The following is a 24,540-nucleotide window of genomic DNA, read 5'->3' as shown; positions in this document are numbered from 1 at the left end:
AAATCTTTCAGAAATTTACCGTGAATCCTTCAAACGACCCCTTTCAGAATCCCTGTGACCCCTAATGCCTTCAGACACCAAGTTATCTTCAGACCAAAGAGTTTTGCCGAAGCGTCTTCAGTCCCGTTTCACCCAGGGGTATCTCAGGTATGGTCTCTTCTTATGGCTGGCAAGCCTCCTTACGTAGTCTAATGGACTCTAAACGACCCTCCCCGATAGTCGACAGACTCTAAAATGTTCCCGACGACAGGTCCTTGGCTCAGACCCCTTGAGCCGCCTCGCGTCGCCATAGTCGTCAGGTTATAATCTTCGATTGACCTGATGGCTATACTTTGACTTTCGCCTTGTCCAAGCCTTAGTCAAAGTGGGGGCTCTATAGATACCTCCCGCAAACCACCCGGTGATGATTGGGCCGCATGTTTGGTACGCGGAACGATTTGTGATAGTTCGTAAGTTTATCGTCAAGTGATTGCTCAAATATTGATGTCTACCTCTTAGTTGTCATCTACGCGCCGATACGGTCGTTTTGACAGTAATTAGAGTACATTTGGAGTCCGGGCCTAAAACCGTCTTCATTTTCTGATAACCGTTGAATCCCGAGTCAGAATGTTCTGGAATGTTCCGGATATTTCTATTCCATATTTTATAAATCTTTCACAATCTTTTAATCTTTGGTAAACAATTTCCCGTAATATTCATACAAAATATTAAGGAAAACCAAATTATCCCGTCATTCCATAACTTAAACGCGGAAATCTTTCTTCCGGAGGAGGAAACCACTTGGGAAAAGATGCAGCAGGTGCTGCGCCTCTTCCAAGAGACGCAGTGTCTGCTGCGCCTCTTCCCAGGTCCTTTTCTGCGTATTTTTTGTATCTTTTTCATATCTTTCCGAGATTCACTTCCAAAGTCTCTCCGAAAACCCTATTCCTTCACGTGATTAGTATAAATAGGATCCTTCGCTCCTCATATTTCTCACGCGAGTGTCCGCCCTTCTCTTTTCCCTTTGCATTCTAGACCACGTTCTTACTTTTTGGCGTCTATGTGCTTGAACATTCGACCACGTAAGCTCGGATCCTTCTGAGTACCAGCCTCATTTGCATGACCGACCAATTTGACCAACTCCACAACTAATCAACTTAATCAATCTTAATCGTTTTCCTCTTACGAGGGCACTTTCGTTACATTCGAGTCGAGCATCACTAAACGTTAACTTGGTTCATCTCGTTTCGTCAAACATGTAAGTCTGAGGGTGTAAATCTCTCTTTTATTTATTGTTATTTACCTTTTGTATCATTAATGTAAGATTTATGTCGAAAACACCTCTTAAAACCGATTTATAAAACCTCGTTTAAAACCCTTTTTCGGATTACCAGAAGACAAACCGTCGAGAAAGGACGCAGCAACTGCTGCGCCTCTTCGAAGGAGCGCAGTACCTGCTGCGCCTCTTCGTGAGGCTGCCGCAGTTTGCTTCCTTTCTTCTTCCTACGTCCTCTGTAATTCGTCTTCTTTATTTTTTTCGTTTGTTTTTGCTAATTCTTTGACATACAACCATAGTAATCTCACATGTACATAATTTATCATTCATTAGTATATATTTCATCGTTAATACCGACTTAAATCCCTAGTAATCCAATATTTGCGGGTTTTCGTCATTAAAATCAATCCGGGTTATAGAAATTCAATTCGTTCATATTGAGTTTCTGGAATTCGACGTTTGATATATTTTCATCTGTCTATTGTCGTATTCGTCGTTAATTCGTCACGTTTAACCTATTTAGTTTACCTATGTTGCTAATCAATCGTTCATCCATATAAATAATTCATCTTAATTCCGTCTCATCCATGTTTTATTGCTTTTATGACTCTTTCATATGTAATTAATCCATTAAATCACTTCCATCCGAGTAAATATCGTAATCAATCATTAAAATCACCAATTAGTATTAACGATTTGCAGTTCCGGCTTCACAGCCAGAACTCACCCTTGGAACAGACGCAGCATCTGCTGCGCCTCTTCCAAAGGGCGCAGTCCTGCTGCGCCTGTTCCAGGTTGAGTTCTGCCTCTGAACTCCCTTTCTGCCTTGACCTGTTTAATTAGTCTACGTATAATTAACTATTATTCGTATCATCGCCTAATTCCTGCTCGTTTATTTGTTTATTTATTCCTTTCTCAAATTATCTGTTTTAAAAGTATTTTCGACATAAATCGCTAAACCCGTTGTAATTATTGTAATTTTAATTATTTTAATTTTCTTTATTGTATTTATCATTGTATTTTGTATCATTTGTATGCCTTCACATGTAATAGAACTTAAATCCTACTTTGACCCAATTGTATGCTAAAATACATGTTTCACCGACTTAGTCTAATCTTCACATGTTAGGATTAAAACTTGGATGTTGCATTGCATGCATATAATCGACGGTATATCGAGTATAGACGATTTCCCTAATCATTAGTAGAGGCCGCTATCGAGGCGGGTGGGATTAGGTGTTCGATCAAAAGAGCTTCCTAATACGTACCCTCACCCCTTACTCCAGATCTCTTTGAACATCCGTGTTCATTGGCATCCACGAGAGTCATTCTAGACATAGAATGCTAAGGGTAACGAGTTCTTGGTGTTCATGTCACTACTTTGTGTCTTGACATGGCACGAGGTATTCGAACGGTTCCAATTTCCCATAAAAATTGGTGGCGACTCCACAAATGCAAACGCTTGTTTCCCAAGCGCCTCTGTGGCCCCCATTGTCCACAAATAGGGATCTGAAAGAACCCTGAATACCCGTCTAAATAGCAGAAAAACTTATGAGAAGCTAACCTTTCTACCATCTGATCAATAAAAGGAAGGGGAAAGTGATCTTTCTTGGTGGCGGCATTCAGCTGTCTGTAGTCTATACACATCCGCCAACCAGTCACTACTCTAGTAGGTATTAACTCATTTTTGTCATTCCTAACCACAGTGGTCCCTCCTTTCTTAGGTACTACCTGCACTGGACTCATCCACTTAGAATGACCAACAGAATAGATAATACCTGCGTCAAGCAGCTTCATTACCTCAGCCATCACAACATCTTGCATCTTTTGGTTCAGGCGGCGATGACCCTGTCTGCAAGGCTTGTGATCTTCCTCCAGCTCTATCCTGTGCATAGAAATATCGGGACTAATCCCCTTGATATCGTCCAAAGAATAACCCAAAGCTTTCCTGTTTTTCTTAAGCACGGCTAACAAAGTAGTCAACTGATCATCATCAAGCTTAGCACTAACAATGACTGCATATTGCTCAGTATCGTCTAAGAAAACATATTTTAGATGAGAGGGAAGAGGCTTACGCTCAGGTACCTTTACCTCTATGGAGCAAAGGGTACTGATCATCTGTTCCACTTGCTCTCCCTCGACGTCGGTGAGTTCACGCTCATCCAAATCAGCTTTAAGCAAATCCAACACAGCGTCATCGTTATCTGGGCTATCTGCACACTCATCCAAAATCATAAGAGCCTTTAGTGGGTCCTTTATAAAAGAACCCGACCAGAAGTCATAAATAGACTCGTCAATAATATCAACAGAATAATATGTATCCTCTATCATTGGCCGAGCCAAGGGCGAGGCAGACTGAAAGTAATCACGTCATCCCCTACCGCAAGAGTCAAACGCCCTTGTTTAACGTCAATAATGGCCCCAGTTGTACATAAGAACGGTCTTCATAGTATAATTGGGGTCCGGGTGTCCTCAACTATGTCTAAAACAATAAAATCCACTGGAACTTACCTATTTTCACAGGCACATCCTCTAAGACACCCAAGGGTCGCCTAACAGATCTATCAGCCATCTGTAAGGTAATGTTAGTCATTTTAAGGTGACCCATATTTAATTTCTTGCAGATAGATAGGGGCATGACACTGACGCTGGCTCCTAAATCACAAAGAGCCTTATCAATTATTTCATTGCCTATAACACGGGTAATAGAAAAACTACCCGGGTCCTTCATTTTAGGTGGAGCCTTATTTAAAAGTAAATTACTAGACTCTTCCAAAAATGAAACAGTCTCAAATTCACTTAACTCTCTCTTACGCGTCACAGTATCTTTCATAAATTTAGCGTAAGTAGGTACCTGGGTAATAAGTTCGGTAAAAGGGACAGTTACCTGGAGGTTCTTTACAACGTCCACAAACTTACCGTACTGTCGCTCAACCTTTGCATCCTTTAGACGTCCTGGAAAGGGTACTCTGGTAGCAATGAGTGGACCCGCGACTTTTTCTTTACGTTTATCAGCACGTGACGTCTTCACAGCAGGGGAAGATGACACAGTAGCGGAATTAGATGTCGAAATTGAAGCTCTGCTGGTTCTGGCACTCGATCGAGCACTTTCTTCACTCGATCGAGTGATTTTGTCTTGAGAATTACTCGATCGAGCTATTTGAACCACTCAATCGAGCTCTTGTATTTCAGGTTTCCTCGATCGAGTACAATTTTCACTCGATCGAGTGTTTTCATCTGCCAAAATGTTCGATCGAGAAGAATAAGTTACTCGATCGAGTTGTTGGAGGAGAAAATTCACTCGATCGAGTAGTATTTTCATTCGATCGAGTGCCTGGACAATATTCAGCAGGGATATCGTCCGTGAACTCTTCCAAATCGTCATCCGGGGTATCATCATCTGTCACTTCCCCGTCTTCTGGCAGTTTTGGCCCCTCATAAGCAAGGCCACTTCGGAGATTTATGGCATTGACTGGGCCGCACGATGGTGGATGGTTAGCTTGGTTTTTCGCGAGTGTTAACTGCGCGACTTGTTCTCTTAACTCCACGATAACGGTATTATCCTTGTTGCATTTCTCCCCAAACTGTTGTGTTAAGTTCAAAACCAAGGATTTCAATTCGGCAATCTCTCCATTTGTAGAAGGGGGGTTTGGCTGCGGCACTGGCGTAGAAGGAGTAGAAACATTTGTCATTTCTTCATATAATTGAGAAAAAGGAACTCCTTGCTTGTATTTCTGATAAGCAATGACGCGCTCTATTCTCGCCATACAACCAATGGGGTCATACCCCTCCATGCCGCATCTACCGCATATCTCCACATGCTCAGTAATAGCACAAACTTTTGCATGCTCACCCATAGTCTCTGTAATCTCCGCACTACCTAGACTTTTTCTAGGACTCTCCACCTCAGCTGTTACCAACTCGTTAACTTGCCCACTTCCTCGAGGATTTCCATATTCAGCAACATGGATGGCCATCACCTCAATAAGACTCCACCCTTGATCATCCTCTACGTTCTTCGTGAATCTCCCCTTAGCTACATTATCAAGGATAGCTCTCTGGTCTGGATATAACCCGTTGTAGAATTGGGTACATAGGAACCAGCGCTTGAAACCCGTGATGAGGCACAGAACGGACAAGCTTCTTGAACCTAGTCTAAGCCCCATTCAAGTCTTCATTTGGCAATTGCTCAAATGCAGTGATCTGAGCTCTGAACGCATTAGTGCGATGTGGTGGAAAATATCGCCTGTAAAAGGCTAAGGCAAGGGAATTCCAGTCAGTTACACTGGCTGCTTCCCTGTCTAAATCACTTAACCATTTCCGGGCATCATCAGCTAAAGAGAAGGGAAAGAGAACCCCCTTCACTCTGTCTTGTGTCACCCCAGCAGCAAGAGGAATGGTGGAGCAGTACTCTGTAAATAGCTCTATATGCATGCACTGATCTTCTCCAGGTACCCCCCTGAAGAGATTTCTCTCGACCAGCTGTATATAAGATGGGTGGATTCCAAAGGTTCCCGATTCAGTAGTGGGTAGTAAGAAACCTTTTGGAAGGGAATCCACTGTTGGCTCTGAATGGCTGGCTATATTCGGCATCCTGGCAGATAGAATTTACATACTGGAGCAGGTATGACAATGTTCTCTTTCTAGAACAGATATCCTGCAAACTAATCAAAAACTTTGCCAAAAATGAGATCAGTCTCAAGGAATAAATTCCTTGAGACGAAAGGCAAACTTAAATAAAGCAACAAAATTACGCCACCTCCCCGGCAACGGCGCCAAAATTTGACAGGCTAGTCGTGTACCTACCAAAAATAACCAACTGACTCTAACTAATATAGCTAGGGAAGTCGGGTCGATCTCCACAAGGATATGGGAAAATGTCAGCTTTACTAAGTCCGTCACGGTAACCAAATTGGGGGTTTGAATTTGTTATTCTAAACTAAAGAGATTAAGGAAGAGGAAAAGGCAAGAGAATGAAGATTAAGAAAATAAGGAGAAAGCAGCTAAGATAGTTGGTTCACCATGATCATTCAGTCAAGCAATCTAGGTCTCAGGTCAATGCAAATATGGTCTATGGGGCAGTGAATATCTCCTTCCGGTCTCAATTCGCCCTAAAGCACAAATAGCTTAGCTTCCGCCCTCACTACAGTGCCTTAATGTTCACTACGAGTCTCACCCTTTCCAACCTTCCGGTCCAGGTCAAGGTTTACTACGATTAAATGACTAATTGCGTCGACTCAATTAAGCAGAAACAATTAATTGCAGCGATTAACAACAAAGACTACACAAGCATTAAACCTAATAAATTGATTATTATTCCTTCATAATCATGGATTCCCTAGTTTTAGCAAAAGGGAATTAGCTACGTACCATCATCGAATCAACAACAGCAATGCAAAGATAATATGAATTAAACATGATAATAATGCAAATAGAGATTGAATAAAACAATAATGAAAAGCAATAAGAAAAGGGAAGAATTAAAATAGCAATTACGATTAAGAAATGAAAAGGAGTAATGTACCAATTACAAGTTCCGAATCTGAGTAGTCTAAAGTAAAGAGAGTAAAAGGGAAGAGAAGAAGCGAGTCGAAAAGATCCTCCGAGTAATGCAGTCTCCAGTGTAAAATAGCACACGAAAATCTTCCTCCTAAACCTAATTAATAAGCATAATTACAAAAGCCCATAAGAAATAAGGCGAAAACACGGCTGAAGGGTAAAACCTCTCGATCGAGTGGAATTTAACCACTCGATCGAGTAACTATGCAGCAAATCCTCTCGATCGAATGGAAAACCGTTCGATCGAGTACCTCCTTATAATGGCCTTCTCGATCGAGTAAGAAAACTACTCGATCGAGTTAAACTTCAGAAATAAAGCATTCGATCGACTGAAAAGAGGTCGATCGAGCTATATTAGTACATAAGGCACTTCGACACCTTCCGAAATCAGCTCACGCGTCTTCAAAGTGATAGATTCCAAGTTCCGATTCCTTGTTCTCCATAAATGTATGCAAATAGGACGAGTTTAGGCTTGATTTATCTTCTTTCCGGTCTGTACCTGCAATTTACACAAGACTAACCAAAGTAGACTATTTGGGGGTATTTGTAGCTAGATGCCACATAAAATAGTATAGAAATGCGTGTAAAAATGAGGTAAAAACCTTATATAAAATACACGCATCATGAGACTAATCCTTTTAATTAAAAACTTCAATATTAAAAGAAAAGTTATTTTTCTTTGATTTCCATTAGATTGGTTTCGATTATACCCATCCTTTGTAAGTGCCGTATGATGTTCTATTAATGAATTGTTCTTTACTTTCAAAAAAACTTCAATATTATAATATTATTAATATGACAAATTTACGTGCATATTAATATCATTAATATTTAATTCAAGCTTTTATTTTCAAGATTTGAAACCTTATATATATACAGCTTTTAGGGTTGTATACTTGATGTGACTCATATTTGAGGACATTTAGTCCTCGAATTAACCTCGTTCCCATGCTTTCTAGCATATATAGGGTCATTTCTTATCTTTAGTTTCCCATTTTGCATATTATTTGAGATTTTGTGTCCTTAGTAGGAGAAGATCGCTAACCTTGCATTTATGAGGCAAAATGGAGCTAAATGGATCGCATCTAATGACCAAGCATTCAAGAGGAGACCAACACTAGAGGCCTAAGCAAATAAATAAAGTGAAATGGGCAATGATAAAAAGACCCTTGCATCCCCAACACAATCCTCGCGGATTGTTAAGGAGACAAACAAGAGGACAACTTTGTCCAACGATCCGAGTGGCTCGAGCTCAGGACGAGCAGATAAGAGCAACGATCCGAGCGTCCCAGAGCTGGATCCGAGCGTACCACGGGCAGGATTCGAGCGTCTCCTAGAAGATCTGAGCGGATCTTCTTACAGGACAGCCAGTGCATCAGGTGAGGACGAGCGGATCCTGGTGGGAGTTGCAAAGACGATCCGCGCATGTCCCTCATGATGAGCAAAATTACCAAGTTTCTCTTAGGGTTTTAATAGTCATTTAAGCCCTTAGTAAGACTAATCCTTGTACTTAATTTTAGTATAAATACCCCATTGTACTACCTAGATTATCATGCCATCTTAATCATCTCTTAATATCATCTCAATCTAGCCTTAATTTAGTTGTAATACACATTTCAATATTAATCACATCTTAATCTTTCCTTAATCTCTCAATTGTTCTTTCTTTTATTTGGGTAATTAGAAGATTATTTGGGTTTATTGGAGGATTGACAACCTTCCATCAATCATCAAGTACTTCTATTATTCTTTGCTTTATTATTTGGATCATCTCCATAGGTATAATTCCTTTTTATTCTTGTTTAATTATTATTAATCACATCATTTATTCATCATATTTTGCCCTATTAGTATGATTGACAACCTTATTAACATGTTAAACTTGATCATGAGTGAGTAGTCCTTTAGCTAGGGTTAATGGGAAATTACGGGAAACATACATGGGAATTAATCTATGCTTAATCTAATATGTCTTCATAATTAATTTGCTTGCTTGTTGTGATTTCAACCTATGCACATGTTATTTTTGATGAAATGCAAGCCTATGAATCCTTGCATTTTTAACCCATCTCTTATCTTTTCAATGTGGCGTGTAAGACATAAACCAACTCAACCCTCATTAGACCATGCATAGAGTTGAATAGGAGGACCCTAAATTTACTTGTAGGTGTTGTAAAGTCTTGATCGACTCGCTCCGGGACCTAAATATTTCTAGGGATTATAAGATATACACTAACTCGATCCCATCATAACAATAAATTCTTGCTTCTAATTGAGAACATGTTTGTATGATCTATTTTCATGAATCCCCTATGAACCCATGACACCCTAGTGCCTTTAATCATTTGATTACAAACTCCTTAATTGCTTTACTTTGTTTTCATTAACTTACATTCATCTTGTTGATTGGTTTAGTTTACACCTCATCTCAACCCAATTTGTGACATCCCTAGACATAACTACTTGCAATTGAAAATCCTACATCAATACCTATCCCTTGGGATCCGACCTTTACTTACCTCTTTACTAAGAGTAGTTTTGTGAAGTTATAAATATTGTTTTGGTTTATAGCTTTGACAACAAGAATATCCGAACCAAAAAATGGCGTCGTTGCCGGGGACGGTGTTCAATTGATTTGATTTTCGTTAATTGTTTTTAGTTGTGTCTTTCTTTACCGTGGGGAAGTCAATCTCCTCAAGGTTGTTCTAATTATTTTCGAGTTGTTTGATATTTTGCATGACTAGCATATCACAAGGTAATTTGTTACCTATTGATTTCGAGATTGAAAGGACCTTAACCAATAATAGAAAAGTTGCTAGAGGTACTTCAAAAGTTGTATGTATCGGTGAGATTGTGGACATTCAACCAAATAACATTGAGTTTGTCAACCCTTTTTCAAGAGAAGAAGAGGATAACTCAATTCCAAACCAGAGTTACTCAAGACCAAATTCGATGGGTATTATTTCCTTTTTCTTTGATCGGTACCGCAAAGCAATGGTTGAAGAGCCTAGACAAGGCTACCCTTGGTATTGATTCATGGAAGAAGCTAGCACTTGCTTTCTACAAGAAATTCTATCCTCATGAGAAGACTAATATGTTGAGAGCCCAAATCACCGGGTTCAAGCAAAGGGATGAGGAGTCAATATATGAAGCATGGGAGAGATTTAAGGACACTTGTCGCTCTTGTCCACACCATGGACTAAGTGAGTGGTTTCTTGTGCAACAATTTTGGAACGGTTTATATGAAGACTCCCGCAATGTTCTTAATATGGGATCCAATAGGATGTTTACCGAAGTTGATGACAATCAAACATGGGCCAAAATCGAAGAGATGGCGGTTCATAATTCTCCATATAGTAGGCCTAGAAAAGCCACTAGAGGAGGAAAGCATGAGGTAGATTCCATCACACAATTGGGTGCTCAACTAAGTGCTTATATCGACACCATCAATTTGAAGTTTGAGAAGGCCATGACTAAGCTTGATGAAGCTTCCAAATCACCAAAACAACATGCCAATTCTATGGTGGCATCATCCTCAATTCCAAGTGGAGTATGTGAAAGTTGTGGAACCTTCGGACATAACCTAAATGAATGTAGGGGAACAAATGAACAAGTGATTGCTTTTCAAGCATACAAGAGTGGTACCCCTTATTCCAACTATTATAATGAGAATACCATATTTCATCCAAATCTTTCATACAAGAGCCAAAATGTTCAAAACCCCCAACAAATATACACCCCACCTCCAATGAGAAATCAAGCTCAAAGACCCTTTTTCAACCAAAGCCAAGGATACCAAAATCAACCTCCCTACAACAAACCCAATGACCAAAACTTTGATGTTCAAAAAGCGGTCCTCCAAATGTAAAAGAACTAACAAGAATTCTTCACCCAAATACAAAAGGATAGACAAGCTAAAGAGATCACCATCAACAACATACTTTCCCACGCCAAAATGTTAGAAACCCAAATGACTCAGTTAGCATCTTCTAGCTCTCAAAGACAAAAGGGGCAATTACCACCTTAAGGTAATCCCCCAAGACATGAAACGGTTAGTGACATCCATTTGAGAAGTGGTACAAGATATGAAGGGCTGAAGAGGCCAATTGATGAAGATATTGTGGATGCTAGTGACAAAGAAAGAGTTGTGGAGAACACTAAGGAGGTAGATCCTACTACCAATAAAATTTTAAAAAAGAAGAATGAAGAGAAGGGTAAGGAAAAAGAGCCTATTGTGATTAGACTTCCATTCCCAAGTCGTCAAGCTAAGCCTAAGCTTGATGAGTAACTAAGAAAGTTCATGGAAATGGTGAAGAAGTTAGAAGTCTCAATACGGGAATACACCATCTGCATAGCTGGTAAAGGGGGGGTACCAAGAATACTCGAACGGACAGTAGCATAAAAGGAGTCAAGACCCATAAGGAAGCCTCGTACCTGATCAGCCTCGCGACGTTTATGCAAAACGCCTTGTAAATCACATTTAGAACAACACTCACAGTTGGGTAAAGAATCAAAATCATTTATGTCATCCCATAATTTTTTAATTCTACCATAATAATCCATAACGGACTCACCAGACTTTTGTTTACAATCGGCAAGGTCGCATTGAATTTGATAGATCTTGATATCGTTGGCCACCGAGAACCGCAACCGAATATCCTCCCACATATTGTATGCAATTTCGCGATAAGAAATTGACGACCTTAGTCGGGATTCAATAGTATTAAAAATCCATGCTATGACAGTATAATTAACAGCCTCCCAATCATCCAATTCATTAGGATCAGTAGGCCGTTTCCAGAGAGTTCCATTGATGAACCCTGATTTCCTCTTGGCGCCTAACGCGACGCGAAAACTCTTTGCCCATTCCTCGTAGATCGGTCTGGTGAGAATGACGTGTGTAATCTTTACCCCCGTACCGTCCTGACTGGAAAGAGCGTAGATAGGATTGATAGTGTGCCCACTGCTATTAGCAATGCCCTTTTGATTGTCGTCAACCATGATGAACGACGAAAAAGAAAGAAAATGATTTGGAAAAAAAAAAATAACCTGCTCACGATACCATATAATAACAGAGATCGATGAACAAGAAGAGTTTTGTGAAGAAGTATGTGTGTATATTGCGTAAAGAGTGCCAGAATATATATACAACTAAGATGCTAGAAACTAGGAAACTTCTCAACTAAGTTCCTAAAACTAATCCTGTAAATAGGGAATACAGATATTCGTATAAACAAACTAATATACTAACAACCCGTAATATTTGGAGAACATTACAATATAAGAAACACAAATAGTCTTTCTTCATATGTCATAATGGAGTAGAGTAATCAGATCATAATACTTGGAAACTATTCACGTCAAGGTAGTAGAAATAGCGAGAAAAATGCAGAAATAATGACACGAAAAAAGCAGCAACATGCCATTCTTTAAAATATTGTATCCAAATTTTAAAAAAAAAATCATAATGTGTCCTAAATTTCTAACTAACAAAAGCATCCCAATTTTTATGGCAATGAAATATAAGGAATAAAGGAAAATGACTCAAAAAAACTATTTGTGTTTCTTATATTGTAATGTTGCAGTCGAATAATACAATTCTATTTTCTTCAATGTGGTTAGGTTATAAACATTGTAATCATATTATATGCTTCATATAATCTAATTTATACATTAGTTAGTAGATATAATTTAATAATGATATAAGCGTCTTGTTTTAAGATTATTGTCAATGTTTTTTATATCTTAAAATTAGTAAGAGTTTCATGTTCTGCCAAATTATAAAAGAAAAAACTAATAAATAAATTATTATTAGTGTTAGGGTCTCGTAGCTCAGATGGTTAGAGAGTTGGTCTTATGAGCCGAAGGTCGCGGGTTCGAGCCCCGCCGAGACCAATTTTTTTGTACTCCTCCTATAACCGCGCATATATCTTAAATGCAAAATTTTAAAGATTTTCAATTTAATTTTGAAAGATTTTCAATAACAATTATTATTTCATCAACAACTACTATCAGATATGATCATCTCATCCTATAACCGCGCATATATCTTAAATGCGTAATTTTAAAAGATTTTCAATATTTTGAAAATAATTATTATTTCACCAACAACTATGATCAGGTATGATCATGTGAGTATGATGAACAATCTTATGTCTCACATTGACTTGCGAAAAATAAAATATATCTTTCTAATGAAAATCAATAATCATTGAGATAAATATGGCCCGACATATTATTTCGTGGCTTATTGTGGCGCACCAAAAAGTTAGAATACATCAGAATATACCTAAACCCGACTTATGAAGCTAAGCGGCATTGTAATTTAATAACGATAATAAACATTGTAATCATATTATATGCTTCATATAATCTAATTTATATATTAGTTAATAGATATAATTTAACAAAGATATAAGCGTCTCGTTTTAAGATTATTGTCAATGTTTTATATCCTAAAATTAGTAAGAGTTTCATGTTCTGTCAAATTATAAAAGAAAAAACTAATAAATAAATTATTATTAGTGTTATGGTCTCGTAGCTCAGTTGGTTAGAGCGTTGGTCTTATGAGCCGAAGGTCGCGGGTTCGAGCCCCGCCGAGACCAATTTTTTTGTACTCCTCCTATAATCGCGCATATATCTTAAATGCATAATTTTAAAGATTTTCAATTTAATTTTAAAATATTTTCAACCTTTTGAAAACAATTATTATTTCATCAACAACTACGATCAAATATGATCATCTCTTCCTATAACCGCGTATATATCTTAAATGCATAATTTTAAAAGATTTTCAATATTTTGAAAACAATTATTATTTCACCATATGATCAGGTATGATCATGTGAGTATGATGAACAATCTTATGTCTCACACTGACTTGCGAAAAATAAAATATATCTTTCTAATGAAAATCAATAATCATTGAGATAAATATGGCCCGACATATTATTTCGTGGCTTATTGTGGCACACCAAAAAGTTAGAATACATCAGAATATACCTAAACCCGACTTATAAAGCTAAGCGGTATTGTAATTTAATAACTATAACAAACATTGTAGTCATATTATATGCTTCATATAATCTAATTTATATATTAGTTAATAGATATAATTTAACAAAAATATAAGCGTCTCGTTTTAAGATTATTGTCAGTGTTTTATATCCTGAAATTAGTAAGAGTTTCATGTTCTGTTAAATTATAAAAGAAAAAATTAATAAATAAATTATTATTGGTGTTATGGTCTCGTAGCTCAGTTGGTTAGAGCGTTGGTCTTATGAGCCGAAGGTCGCGGGTTCGAGCCCCGCCGAGACCAATTTTTTTTGTACTCCTCCTATGACCGCGCATATATCTTAAATGCATAATTTTAAAGATTTTCAATTTAATTTTGAAAGATTTTCAATAACAATTATTATTTCATCAACAACTACGATCAGATATGATCATCTCATCCTATAACCGCGCATATATCTTAAATGCAAAATTTTAAAAGATTTTCAATCTTTTAAAAACAATTATTATTTCATTTACAACTATGATCAAATATGATCATATGAGTATGATGAATAATCTTATGTCTCAATTTGGGTTGCGAAAAATAAAATATATCTTTCTATTGAAAATCAATAATCATTTAGATAAATATGGCCCGACATAATATTTTGTGGCTTATTGTGGCACACCAAAAAGTTAGAATACATCAGAATATACCTAAACCCGACTTATGAAGCTAAGTGACATTGTAGTTTAATAATGATAATAAACATTGTAATCATATTATATGCTTCATATAATCTTATTTATACATTAGTTAGTAGATGTAATTTAATAATGATATAAGCGTCTCGTTTTAAGATTATTGTCAATGTTTTACGTAATTTATTTTCGCAGTACGTATTTTACTCATTATAGTACATTTTACCCAAATATTTCCATTTGCATACCCTTTGATTAAAACATCTCAAAAACCGATTATCTCAAACCCTAACTATACAGCAACTTCAATTATTCAAATTTTCTTAATCATAGATGTTAATTTGAAACTAAAACATGTATTTGATTAGTTAACAACAAACTATAGATTAAATTTTGTATTTTGGCATGTTCTCATGGATTGTTTTTCCTTGTTCAGGCTTTGAATTTTTTTATGTCAGATGTTGACTCTTGCTTGTCAGGCTATGGTGTGGCGCCGACGTATGTGACAGACAATTGGGGAAAGGATGGTTGGAGTGTGTGGTTGTGAACGGCGGCAGGCGCTGCGGCGCTAGTTTGTGAGAGGGCATGTGAGATGTAGAGGGAGGAAAGAGCGTGAAAGAGAGGGAAAAGAGAAGGTTAGTTCGTCAGTACGGCAAGACAACGTGATGGTGAACTGGTGGAAGGGGATCGATAGGGGCTGGCGGTGGGTGGTCGGGAGTAGCCAGTAGGGATGGTGGGTGGGGTCGATGTACTGCATGTGTGAAGCTTTTTTTTTCTTTTTCTTCGATGCAGTACAATGAAGGTGACAAATGAGAAGGGTAAAACAGTCAAAGACGTACTGTATTGAGTAAAATGCGTACTGCAAAAATCAACACCCGTGTTTTATATCCTAAAATTAGTAAGAGTTTCATGTTCTGTCAAATTTTAAAAGCAAAAACTAATAAATAAATTATTATAGGTGTTATGGTCTCGTAGCTCAGTTGGTTAGAGCGTTGGTCTTATGAGCCGAAGGTCGCGGGTTCGAGCCCCGCCGAGACCAATTTTTTTGTAATCCTCCTATAACCGCGCATATATCTTTGTTCCGGGTGTAATTCCAGAGCAGTTATTTGTCACCACCTGTGCTTGTAGAATGACGTCTTTAGTTGAATCCTCCTTGCGGTCTCCTGAAACGATGAACAAACTGAGGGCTCGGCCTTGGGCCGAGCGAACTCACTCCGACGCTCAAGTCAGTAACTTAGAGAGGTAAGTGGTTGTTACTTGGCAAAGTACGTATTGTAGAGAGATAAGGAAGATATTACCAGATGAATAGTGATTCTTAGGTTAAATTGTGGATCCTTTCCTCAATGATAGTTGAGGAGTATTTATAGACTTTCACCTTTTGTCACGTAGTGGCCAAGTGGCCAAGTGGCTAGCGGTGGAAAGATCGATCTACCCCTCGGCCGAGGGACCTATGGCAGGCCGGCGGGCCCGGTTGACTCACCGCCGAGGGGTCTTGGATATGAGTTCGCGGATGTGTGCCCCTTGGTGATTGCCCCGGCCGGGACCCACTGACAGGCCGACAGGCCTCGTCGGTTAGGGCATCTAAGCCGTTGACTTCTTTGTGGATATCTTTGACCTTGCTCAATGTGTTGACTTGGTCGGCGGTGCGAAATATGCCCCATCAATTTGCCCCAGCGTAGTCTATGCCGTGGTATGGGCTCCGATGTATTTTTGAGCGTATATTCTGCGCAAGTGAAAATTTTCTGCCCCGCTTCTTCTACCTCGGCGTGGCTCGCTTAGGCCGCACCATATCCCCCTCCACATGGTTGTGCAATGGACATCGATGTGGAAAAGGCAATGACGCCCGCCGAGACCGGGTGGAGAGTGCCGGTTGTTTCGATTGCCCCCGGCCGGTGCTTTATGGCTTGGTTGATCATGTGGCCGGCGGAGAAACGGATACTTAGGATTTTGCTTTGAGGAAGATGAACAGCGAGAGAGATATGAAGGGCGTGTTGAGGACGCTTGGTCATTTTTGCATTGATTGACATTCAATCTGTTGCAACGATTGACATTCCGTGGGTCGCATGTCGACACGTGTCGGTCTTGATTGGCTGACGTTTCATGGGTTGTGCCCTGATTGGTCCTTCTTCATGGGCTTTTTCCTATAAATAGGGCAGTTAGTTTTTGAAATTGGGCACCAATTTCGTTCTCTTAAAATTTTCTTTCCTTCAAATTTCCAAGGGTTTTTCTCTTTTCTAATCTTCGATGTCGTTACTTTGGCTAGTGTTTTTCTTCAAGGTAAACAAACAAACTTTTCTCGATCTCTTATTTTGTTGAATAACTGTTGCTACCATGTCTTCTACGAGGCCGGACCTAGTAACCTGTGCGCCGGGGTTCCTGTCGCGTCTGGGATGAAGGGGAGGCACCGGACGCCGTCCCACTAAGGTCCGAGGGTCCGAGGTCTCCTTCTCCTGAAGTTGATCCTCAAATTTTGGAGGAATGGGAGGATGATGATGATGTTGATGACGACGGAGACGATTTTGGTGATGATCTTTGAAAGGTCTCACCCTAATGAGGGGAGGCGATGACGTCATGGATCACGGCGAACCTTGTAAGGTCGGCCCCGACCGTACTTGGACCCATAAGTTCGCCCGTTGTTCCGGCGAGACATTTTTCGAGGGCCATTTCTACTTTGGCGGGGGATACAAAATTGTTATCCCCGAGACGGGTCAGCCATCTGTTGTCCTCCACCGGGTTGCACCGGCGTATATATGCGGCACACAGAGTACGGGCTCCGGTTTTCGCTGAATGATTACGTTATGGCCATCATTAGGGCCATGAACGTCGCTATGGCCCACTTCACCCGTTGGCTATTAGGACCATAGTCGGCTTTGTCCGGCTCTGTCTCTTTAAGGGGGAGGTCCCAACGGTTAATTTATTCCGTCGGCTTCACCACCTTCGGCGTCATTTTCCGTCGCGTTGGATGGTACAGGCGTGCAAATGGAGCGGGTTACGTCTCCGATGATAAGTCGTCTTCTTGTAAAGACTGGAAAGATCGGTGGGTGTATGTTGAGGTGCCGGATGACTATCCGCCGCCCGGTCTTTCCAAAGACCAAGTTAATTTGCGGTGCGAGACTAAGGCGGAGCATGACGGATGGGTTACCGGAAAAAACTTAAGATGGACGCCGACAAGGTCCCTCTTAATGAGGATGAGAGGGTCATGCGATGAGGCTCTTTGAGACGGACAAGAGTGGGGTGTCGAAAAGATGGATCCCCCCGACGCGAGATCATCCTTCGGGATGAGTCGCTCTGCCATGTCGGCCTCATCCGGCCCCGGCGCGGGTGAGTGGGGTCGGTGTGAGGCCCATGACCGCTCTCTCATATTTCATCTGTTTTGAATTTTGGTTCATTCCTTGCTTAACTCTTGCTTTGCTTCTTTTGCGAGATCATTTTGGCGCGGACTGTCCGAGGATATTCTTAAGAGGATGGGGCCGCACAAGGACAAGGCCGTTCTTGATTTGCACCCTAAGGCTCGCCCGTGATCGCAGGGGCGTCGCCGAATGACCGATGGATCGCGGCCTAAAGGCCTGAATGTGGAGGCGGCCCAGGCGAGGGTTGCTAGTAACATGCCGCGTCGAACGCGGAAAACAAAGCCTTCGGCGGCGACGGCGTCGACATCCGTTTCACCTTCCATCCCTTCAGTCCGGAAGGAGACGGTGGAGATCGTTGACATCACCAACGGGAGGACTCGATGCGGAGGGATCTCCCCTCGTCCTTAAGAGGAAAAGGTCCACCCCCGCCGTTCTTTCTTTTGCCGCTTCTGCTACCGAGGGCGGCAAGGAAATGGGCCCTCCGACAAAGAAGTCCAAGCCTGGTACCGATTTATCCTATGGCTCAAACTCGGCCCGGCTCATTGGGCGTTCCTGATGAGTGGCTTTCCGATATGTCCATGTATACTAACACGGATGTTTTAATTGACTTTTGCGATCAATCGTCGGCGAGCGCGCCGTTCTCACATGCGGCAATTGGAGAAGCGACTGAGAAGGCGGGTGATAGAAATGTCACCGTCGCTCCCCTACCTCAAAAGATTTCCCCCGCCGAGCTTGTGGCAGAGGGTGCAAAAATATCCAAGAGGCTGGCGAAGTGGGCTCGGCTAGCCGGCTCCCACATTATAGAGCAAGAGGAGACCATGGCTGAGGCTGCCCCACAGCTCGAGCGGCTAAGGCTGGAACTTGACGCGGCGAACAAGGAGGCTAAGAGAGCCAAGGCGGAGGCTGAAGAGGCAGTCCGTGCCGAGAGAAAACTTAGGGAGGACGCTCAAAAGGAAGTCCTTGCTTTGAGAGAGCCAAGGCGAGGCCGCGGCGGGCCAGGCTGCGGGAGATCGTGACTTTGTTCGAAGCGCGCCGACCTTTACCTTAAACAGAGAGGAACGAATTTAGGGACCTGTTCCAGACCCAGGGGAAGGTGGTCCGGGACAAGGATGCTATCATTGCCCAAAGGGAGGAGGACATTGAGAAACTCCAAACCGTTCTTCTCCCTAACATGTGCGCCCAATATCGGGACCTGGCCGAAGGAGCTGCCAGGGAAGTGATTGAGGAGCTCTTCCCTCTCGATGGCTCCTTTCCGTGGGACAGATTTGACGAGCTGTTTGATGACAAGCTCGAAGCTAAGGAGGAAGAGGCGAAGGAAAAGGCCAAGGAGGAGGCAAGGGTGAAGAGGGAGGCGGAGGCGGCCGCGGAGAAGGCGGCCCTTGCTGAGGAGGCTAGGGCAGCCAAAGAGGAAGCCGAGAGGATGAAGGCAGCTGAGGCTGCTGAGGCTGCGGCTGCTGAGAAAGCTGAGACTGCTGAGACAGCTTCTGGGTCGCCTATTAAGGACGATGCTGCTAACGCTGCTGACGGCGAGCAGCAATAGGCATAGGGAGACGGGCGGTTGTCACCAGGCTCTCCCGGCGCCTCGGATAGCTTTAGCTTTAGATCAGTCTTTCCTCCCTGTCGTCTTTTGGCGCTTAAATGATATCTGTAACCTTTTGCCTCTCTTTTCCTTGTATTTTGTACAGCTTTGGTAGGTTGTCTTTTGGCTTATCCTTATGGGGACGGCCATCGTCTGCATTTCTTGTAATCTGTTGAACATTTTTTAATAAGAGTTCGCTTCTTTTGCCTCTGGCTTGGCCGAGGTCTTTACCCCATTTTTCTGAGTTTTCTTGCGCTAGTAGTTGAGCGTCTTAACTGTAAACGTTTTCACTTTGCCTCCGGCGGCCAAGGTCTTTTCTCGTCTTCTCACGTTATTAATTGAGCGCCTCTTTTGTTTCGCCTCGGCGGCCGAGCGATCTCTAGAGTGCGTATCTCAACTCGTTTAACGTTCTAAGGAATGTTGATTGCTTTTGCGAGTATCACCGTGTCTTTGTAGTGATCGCCGTGGCGTCTACCACTTGGAGTGACTGCTGCGGCGTCTACCTCGTGGGGTGACTGCCGTAGCGTCTACTACTTGGGGTGACTGCGACGGTGCTTGCTTCTTGATGATGACTGCCGTGGCGTCTACCACTTGGAGTGACTGCTGCGGCGTCTACCTCTTGGGGTGACTGCCGTAGCGTCTACTACTTGGGGTGACTGCGACGGCGCTTGCTTCTTGATGATGACTGCCGTGGCGTCTACCACTTGGAGTGATCACGCGGCGTCTACCTCTTGGGGTGATCGCTAGTAGCGTCTACTACTTGGGTGATCTGCGACGGCGCTTACTTCTTGATGATGATTTGCCGCTCTTGTCGGTATGACGGTGTGTGAGCGGTACTGTTTACGATAGTGACTATTTGGGGAATGAACACTTTGATGGAGAACTTGGACGATTCCTCATTAGATATAAACACGTGTCGGGTACCCACGATGTCTTGGGCACCTCCGACACTTTACAAGGTACTCTCGAGATCGTCGGTGTTCTAACGGCTTATTAAAGGCACACCTTCCTAGTTAGCCGTCAGTTGCATCCATGAGGTCGCCCTCCTGTTGTAAGGATGGGCTTTTCCCCCTCTCTGACTTCTTTGCCGCTTTGAGGGATTGCAAGTTGCATCCTCTGGCGGATATCTGGACGTTGACCACCTCGTCCTTCTCGTCCTTGGAGACGAGCTTATGCGCTTCCCCCCGGTCCGAGACATACATCAGTGTCAGGGCCCGTATGGACATCACTGCGTCGGCCTCGCTCAGAGTGACTCGGCCAATAAGAACGTTGTAGGCGGACGAGCCGTCAATGACCACGAACTCAGCTAGGACATTTTTAGCCGCAATCCCTTCGCCGAACATCACCGGCAGTCCCATTGACCCCGGGGTACTAGTCCCCCGGAGAAGTCTGTGACAGTGGGACTGGTGCAAGGGCTTAGGTCCTTGACTTTCAGGCCGAGGTTGAGGAAGCATTCCCTGAACATGATGTTCGTGTAGGCGCCCGTGTCAATCAGGCACCTCTTGACCAGGTGGTTGGAGATGTCCAAGTGGCCTATGAGTGGGTCGTTGTGAGGAGCGATGACTCCCTCGTAGTCCTTCTTCCCAATAGTCATATCGGGGATGTTGGAAGCGGGGACCGCTGTTTTGGGCACAAAGTTGATGGCCTGATACAGCTCGTTTAGGTGTCGTTTGTGCCCATGAGCGGACCCACCGTTCTCGTTGCCCCCGATGACAACATGGATCACTCATATCCGTTCAAAGACGGATTTCTTATTTGAACCGCCGCCTCGCCTTTTGGCCTTTGGCAACATACTTGCCGAGGCTCCCCTTCCGGATTAGCTCTTCAATGGCATTCTTCGAGATGCCGGCAGCTTGTCGATAAGGTGACCGTGGCGGCGTGGTACTCACGATCGCTCGTGTCACCGTCTCCCTTCGGCTTGGGAGGCCTTTCCCATTTCTCGGCCCTCGCCCTTGCTCGGGCGAAGACCTCGGCGGCGGACACAACCGGGGGGTGTGATCACGGTACCGCCTTTGGTGGTATGTTCCCGAACTCCCGCCGGCGCCCGCCGAGCTCGCTTTCGCGATTATCGACCGTGACCTATTATTGTCACGACGTCTTTCATCCGGGTTGTCCTCCCGGTGGCTCTTCTTCTCTGAGTGCCCAGTTTCGCTGTGGCCGACCCAGGTCTTGTGATAGTCCTCTACCTTGATGGCTTGATCGGCCATCTTCCTGGCGGCGTCTAAGCCCAGGCCTCCGGACTTGATGAGCTCGTTTTTTAAGTCTCCCCTTGGGAGGCCTTTCATCAGCGCGAAGGCCGCCAGCTCGGGATTAATCTCCCGAATTTGCTGAACCTTGGCATCGAACCTCTTCACATAGCTTCGTAGAGACTCGCCCCCCTCCTGCCTAATAGTTAGGAGGTCCGACGTCTCCACGGCCTTCCTCTTATTGCAAGAGTACTGGGCTAGGAAGGCGTCCCTTAGGTCGGCGTAACAGTATACCGAGCCGTCGGGCAGCCCTTTGTACCAACTCTGAGCCATCCCATGCAAGGTCGTTGGGAAGACTCGGCACCAGACTTCATCGGGTTGTTCCCACACCGACATGTACGACTCAAAGGCCTCGGCATGGTCGGTGGGGTCGCTATCCCCTTTGTAAGTGAACGCCGGCAATTTTAGTTTGGTTAGCACGGCGGTGTCAAGGACATAGGCACTGAGGGGCTGTCTGACCACGTGTCGAATGACACGCGGCGATCGGCTCCTCGCATTCCTAGTCCGGCCCCTCTCCTCGTACTGGGTGGGGCTTCTCCTCCGACTATGGTAAGTCGGGCTTCTTCTCCGACTCTGACGAGTCGGACTTCTTTCACTCCTCTGAGGCAGGCCTCGTCGGTGCCGCGGCGACGCTGTCCTCCCGCGGGTGCGGGAGGAGCTTAGGTCTACCACCGGCACGCACGGGGCTCCTCCGGCGTCTTGACGGGGCCGCTTCTTCCGAAGTGCTCCATTCAAGTCTCTTGGAGTCACGTTCGGCCCCGGTCTCCTGGATGGGTTCCGCCGCTCTTGTCGGTGTGACAGTGTGAGCCGACGTACTACTAATGAGGTCCGGGAGTAGCTTCGGTTTATACATCAACCACATGTCCCATGATGGTGACCTGGTTGGCGGGCGTGCGTATCTGGCATTATTGGCATCCCGTACTCCGGCTGAATTACCCGGCCGGTGGAGGGCTGCGCAACTCCAGAGTTGTGGACGGTATCATCTCGGCAGAACTCGGTTTCGTCAGTTACGAATACCTCTTGTTGTTTTGACATCTTCTTAGCTTTTTTGGGTGGGTTTTTGTTTTGTTTTTTTTTTTTCTTTTGTTTGGGAATGAATGGGACTAGCTTCTAGTATCTTCCCCACAGACGGCGCCAATTGTTCCGGGTGTAATTCCAGAGCAGTTATTTGTCACCACCCGTGCTTGTAGAATGACGTCTTTAGTTGAATCCTCCTTGCGGTCTCCTGAAACGATGAACAAACTGAGGGCTCGGCCTTGGGCCGAGCGAACTCACTCCGACGCTCAAGTCAGTAACTTAGAGAGGTAAGTGGTTGTTACTTGGCAAAGTACGTATTGTAGAGAGATAAGGAAGATATTACCAGATGAATAGTGATTCTTAGGTTAAATTGTGGATCCTTTCCTCAATGATAGTTGAGGAGTATTTATAGACTTTCACCTTTTGTCACGTAGTAGCCAAGTGGCCAAGTGGCTAGCAGGTGGAAAGACTGATCTACCCCTCGGCCGAGGGACCTATGGCAGGCCGGCGGGCCCTGTTGACTCACCGCCGAGGGGTCTTGGATATGAGTTCGCGGATGTGTGCCCCGGCTGGCTGATTGCCCCGGCCGGGACCCACCGACAGCCGAGGCCTCGCTCGCTAGGGCATCTCTAAGCCGTTGACTTGCTGTGGATATCTTTGACCTTGCTCAATGTGTTGACTTGGTCAGCGGGTGCAGAATATGCCCCATCAATCTTAAATGCATAATTTTAAAGATTTTCAATTTAATTTTAAAAGATTTCCAATCTTTTGAAAACAACTATTATTTCATCAACAACTACGATCAGCTATGATCATATGAGTATGATGAACAATCTTATGTCTCACTTTGAGTTGCGAAAAATAAAATATATCTTTCTAATGAAAATCAATAATTATTGAGATAAATATAGCCCGACATAATATTTCGTGGCTTGTTGTGGCACACCAAAAAGTTGGAATACATCAGAATATACCTAAACCCGACTTGTGAAGCTAAGCGGTATTCTTATGATCGTGTTCGTCTTTTCGACCTTATCGCTAATGTTGTTAGCTTGATGTGCATTACTAAAAGGTTATTCGTTTAAATTGCATTCATCGACTGTCCCTTCACAATATAAGAAGTGTAGACAGTTCAGCCAATAATTTTGCTTTATACTTCATATTCATGTTCAAGTAATAGTAAATTTTAGCTCATAAGAAATAGATTTATCAGATGTCGGATTCTGTGACATCCCCAGCTTATCATCCATCAGAAACCATCCTCAATCAATAATATTCCACAAGCAATAGCGTACCCAATGCACTCACCTCCCCAAGTACTAATATTTCGGCTTAAGTAACTAAGAAATAAGCCATATTTATTCACAAATCCCATTGTGGTACCTTAACCCATCACCACGAAGCCCAAATGATAATCAAAGAAAAAAGCAACGCCAAAAATGCAGTTAACTAATCAATTCTTAGGTTCACATATACAAATTTATGAATAGTAAGGGGGAAATAATTTTGCACTCCTCTAGTATTCCTATAAAATAAAGTTGTATAGGCAACTAAATTGTATAAAATCATAGATAGCATTAACTAAAACCATCTACTGTATAAAACTACTTCATCATTCCTTCCAGCTTGGTTGGGGGTTGTTTGCTTTAAGGTGGTCGGCCTGCTATTCTACAGCATGGTTAAACCCATGCATGTGCATAAGCCTCTTTAAAATAAAATCCAATCACTGGCTAAATCTCATAAAACCATAGATGGTGTTCGGCTATTATCTTCTACCATATACAAATGCTCTGTCCACCTACCCAGATTCACACCATAGATGATATTCATATGTGG

General features: G+C 42.8%; 1 protein-coding gene and 5 non-coding genes across 6 annotated transcripts; 4 read left to right on the top strand and 2 right to left on the bottom strand.

Moving 5' to 3' along the window:
- Positions 1 to 9,908: 9,908 nt before the first annotated feature.
- Positions 9,909 to 10,015, bottom strand: LOC141588846 (small nucleolar RNA R71). Its single transcript, XR_012519815.1, has one exon. It is a non-coding gene; the product is annotated as a small nucleolar RNA R71 (small nucleolar RNA).
- Positions 10,016 to 11,074: 1,059 nt separating this feature from the next.
- Positions 11,075 to 11,815, bottom strand: LOC141588553 (uncharacterized). The gene has a single exon (XM_074409989.1). It carries the CDS (start codon positions 11,813 to 11,815, stop codon positions 11,075 to 11,077), a length of 741 nt encoding a protein of 246 aa, XP_074266090.1.
- An 820-nt stretch (positions 11,816 to 12,635) lies between these two features.
- Positions 12,636 to 12,709, top strand: TRNAI-UAU (transfer RNA isoleucine (anticodon UAU)). Its single transcript has one exon. It is a non-coding gene; the product is annotated as a tRNA-Ile (tRNA).
- Positions 12,710 to 13,345: 636 nt separating this feature from the next.
- TRNAI-UAU (transfer RNA isoleucine (anticodon UAU)) lies at positions 13,346 to 13,419 on the top strand. Its single transcript has one exon. It is a non-coding gene; the product is annotated as a tRNA-Ile (tRNA).
- A 639-nt stretch (positions 13,420 to 14,058) lies between these two features.
- Positions 14,059 to 14,132, top strand: TRNAI-UAU (transfer RNA isoleucine (anticodon UAU)). The gene has a single exon. It is a non-coding gene; the product is annotated as a tRNA-Ile (tRNA).
- A 1,345-nt stretch (positions 14,133 to 15,477) lies between these two features.
- TRNAI-UAU (transfer RNA isoleucine (anticodon UAU)) lies at positions 15,478 to 15,551 on the top strand. Its single transcript has one exon. It is a non-coding gene; the product is annotated as a tRNA-Ile (tRNA).
- The last annotated feature ends 8,989 nt before the right edge of the window (positions 15,552 to 24,540 follow it).

This window comes from Silene latifolia, chromosome 6, assembly GCF_048544455.1.
Source record: "Silene latifolia isolate original U9 population chromosome 6, ASM4854445v1, whole genome shotgun sequence".
NCBI lineage: Eukaryota > Viridiplantae > Streptophyta > Magnoliopsida > Caryophyllales > Caryophyllaceae > Silene > Silene latifolia.
This window is presented reverse-complemented; position numbering and strand designations above follow the sequence as displayed.

Excerpts from the sequence above, each read along its gene's own strand:
- LOC141588553 (XM_074409989.1), bottom strand. The coding sequence starts at position 11,815 with ATGGTTGACGACAATCAAAAGGGCATTGCTAATAGCAGTGGGCACACT.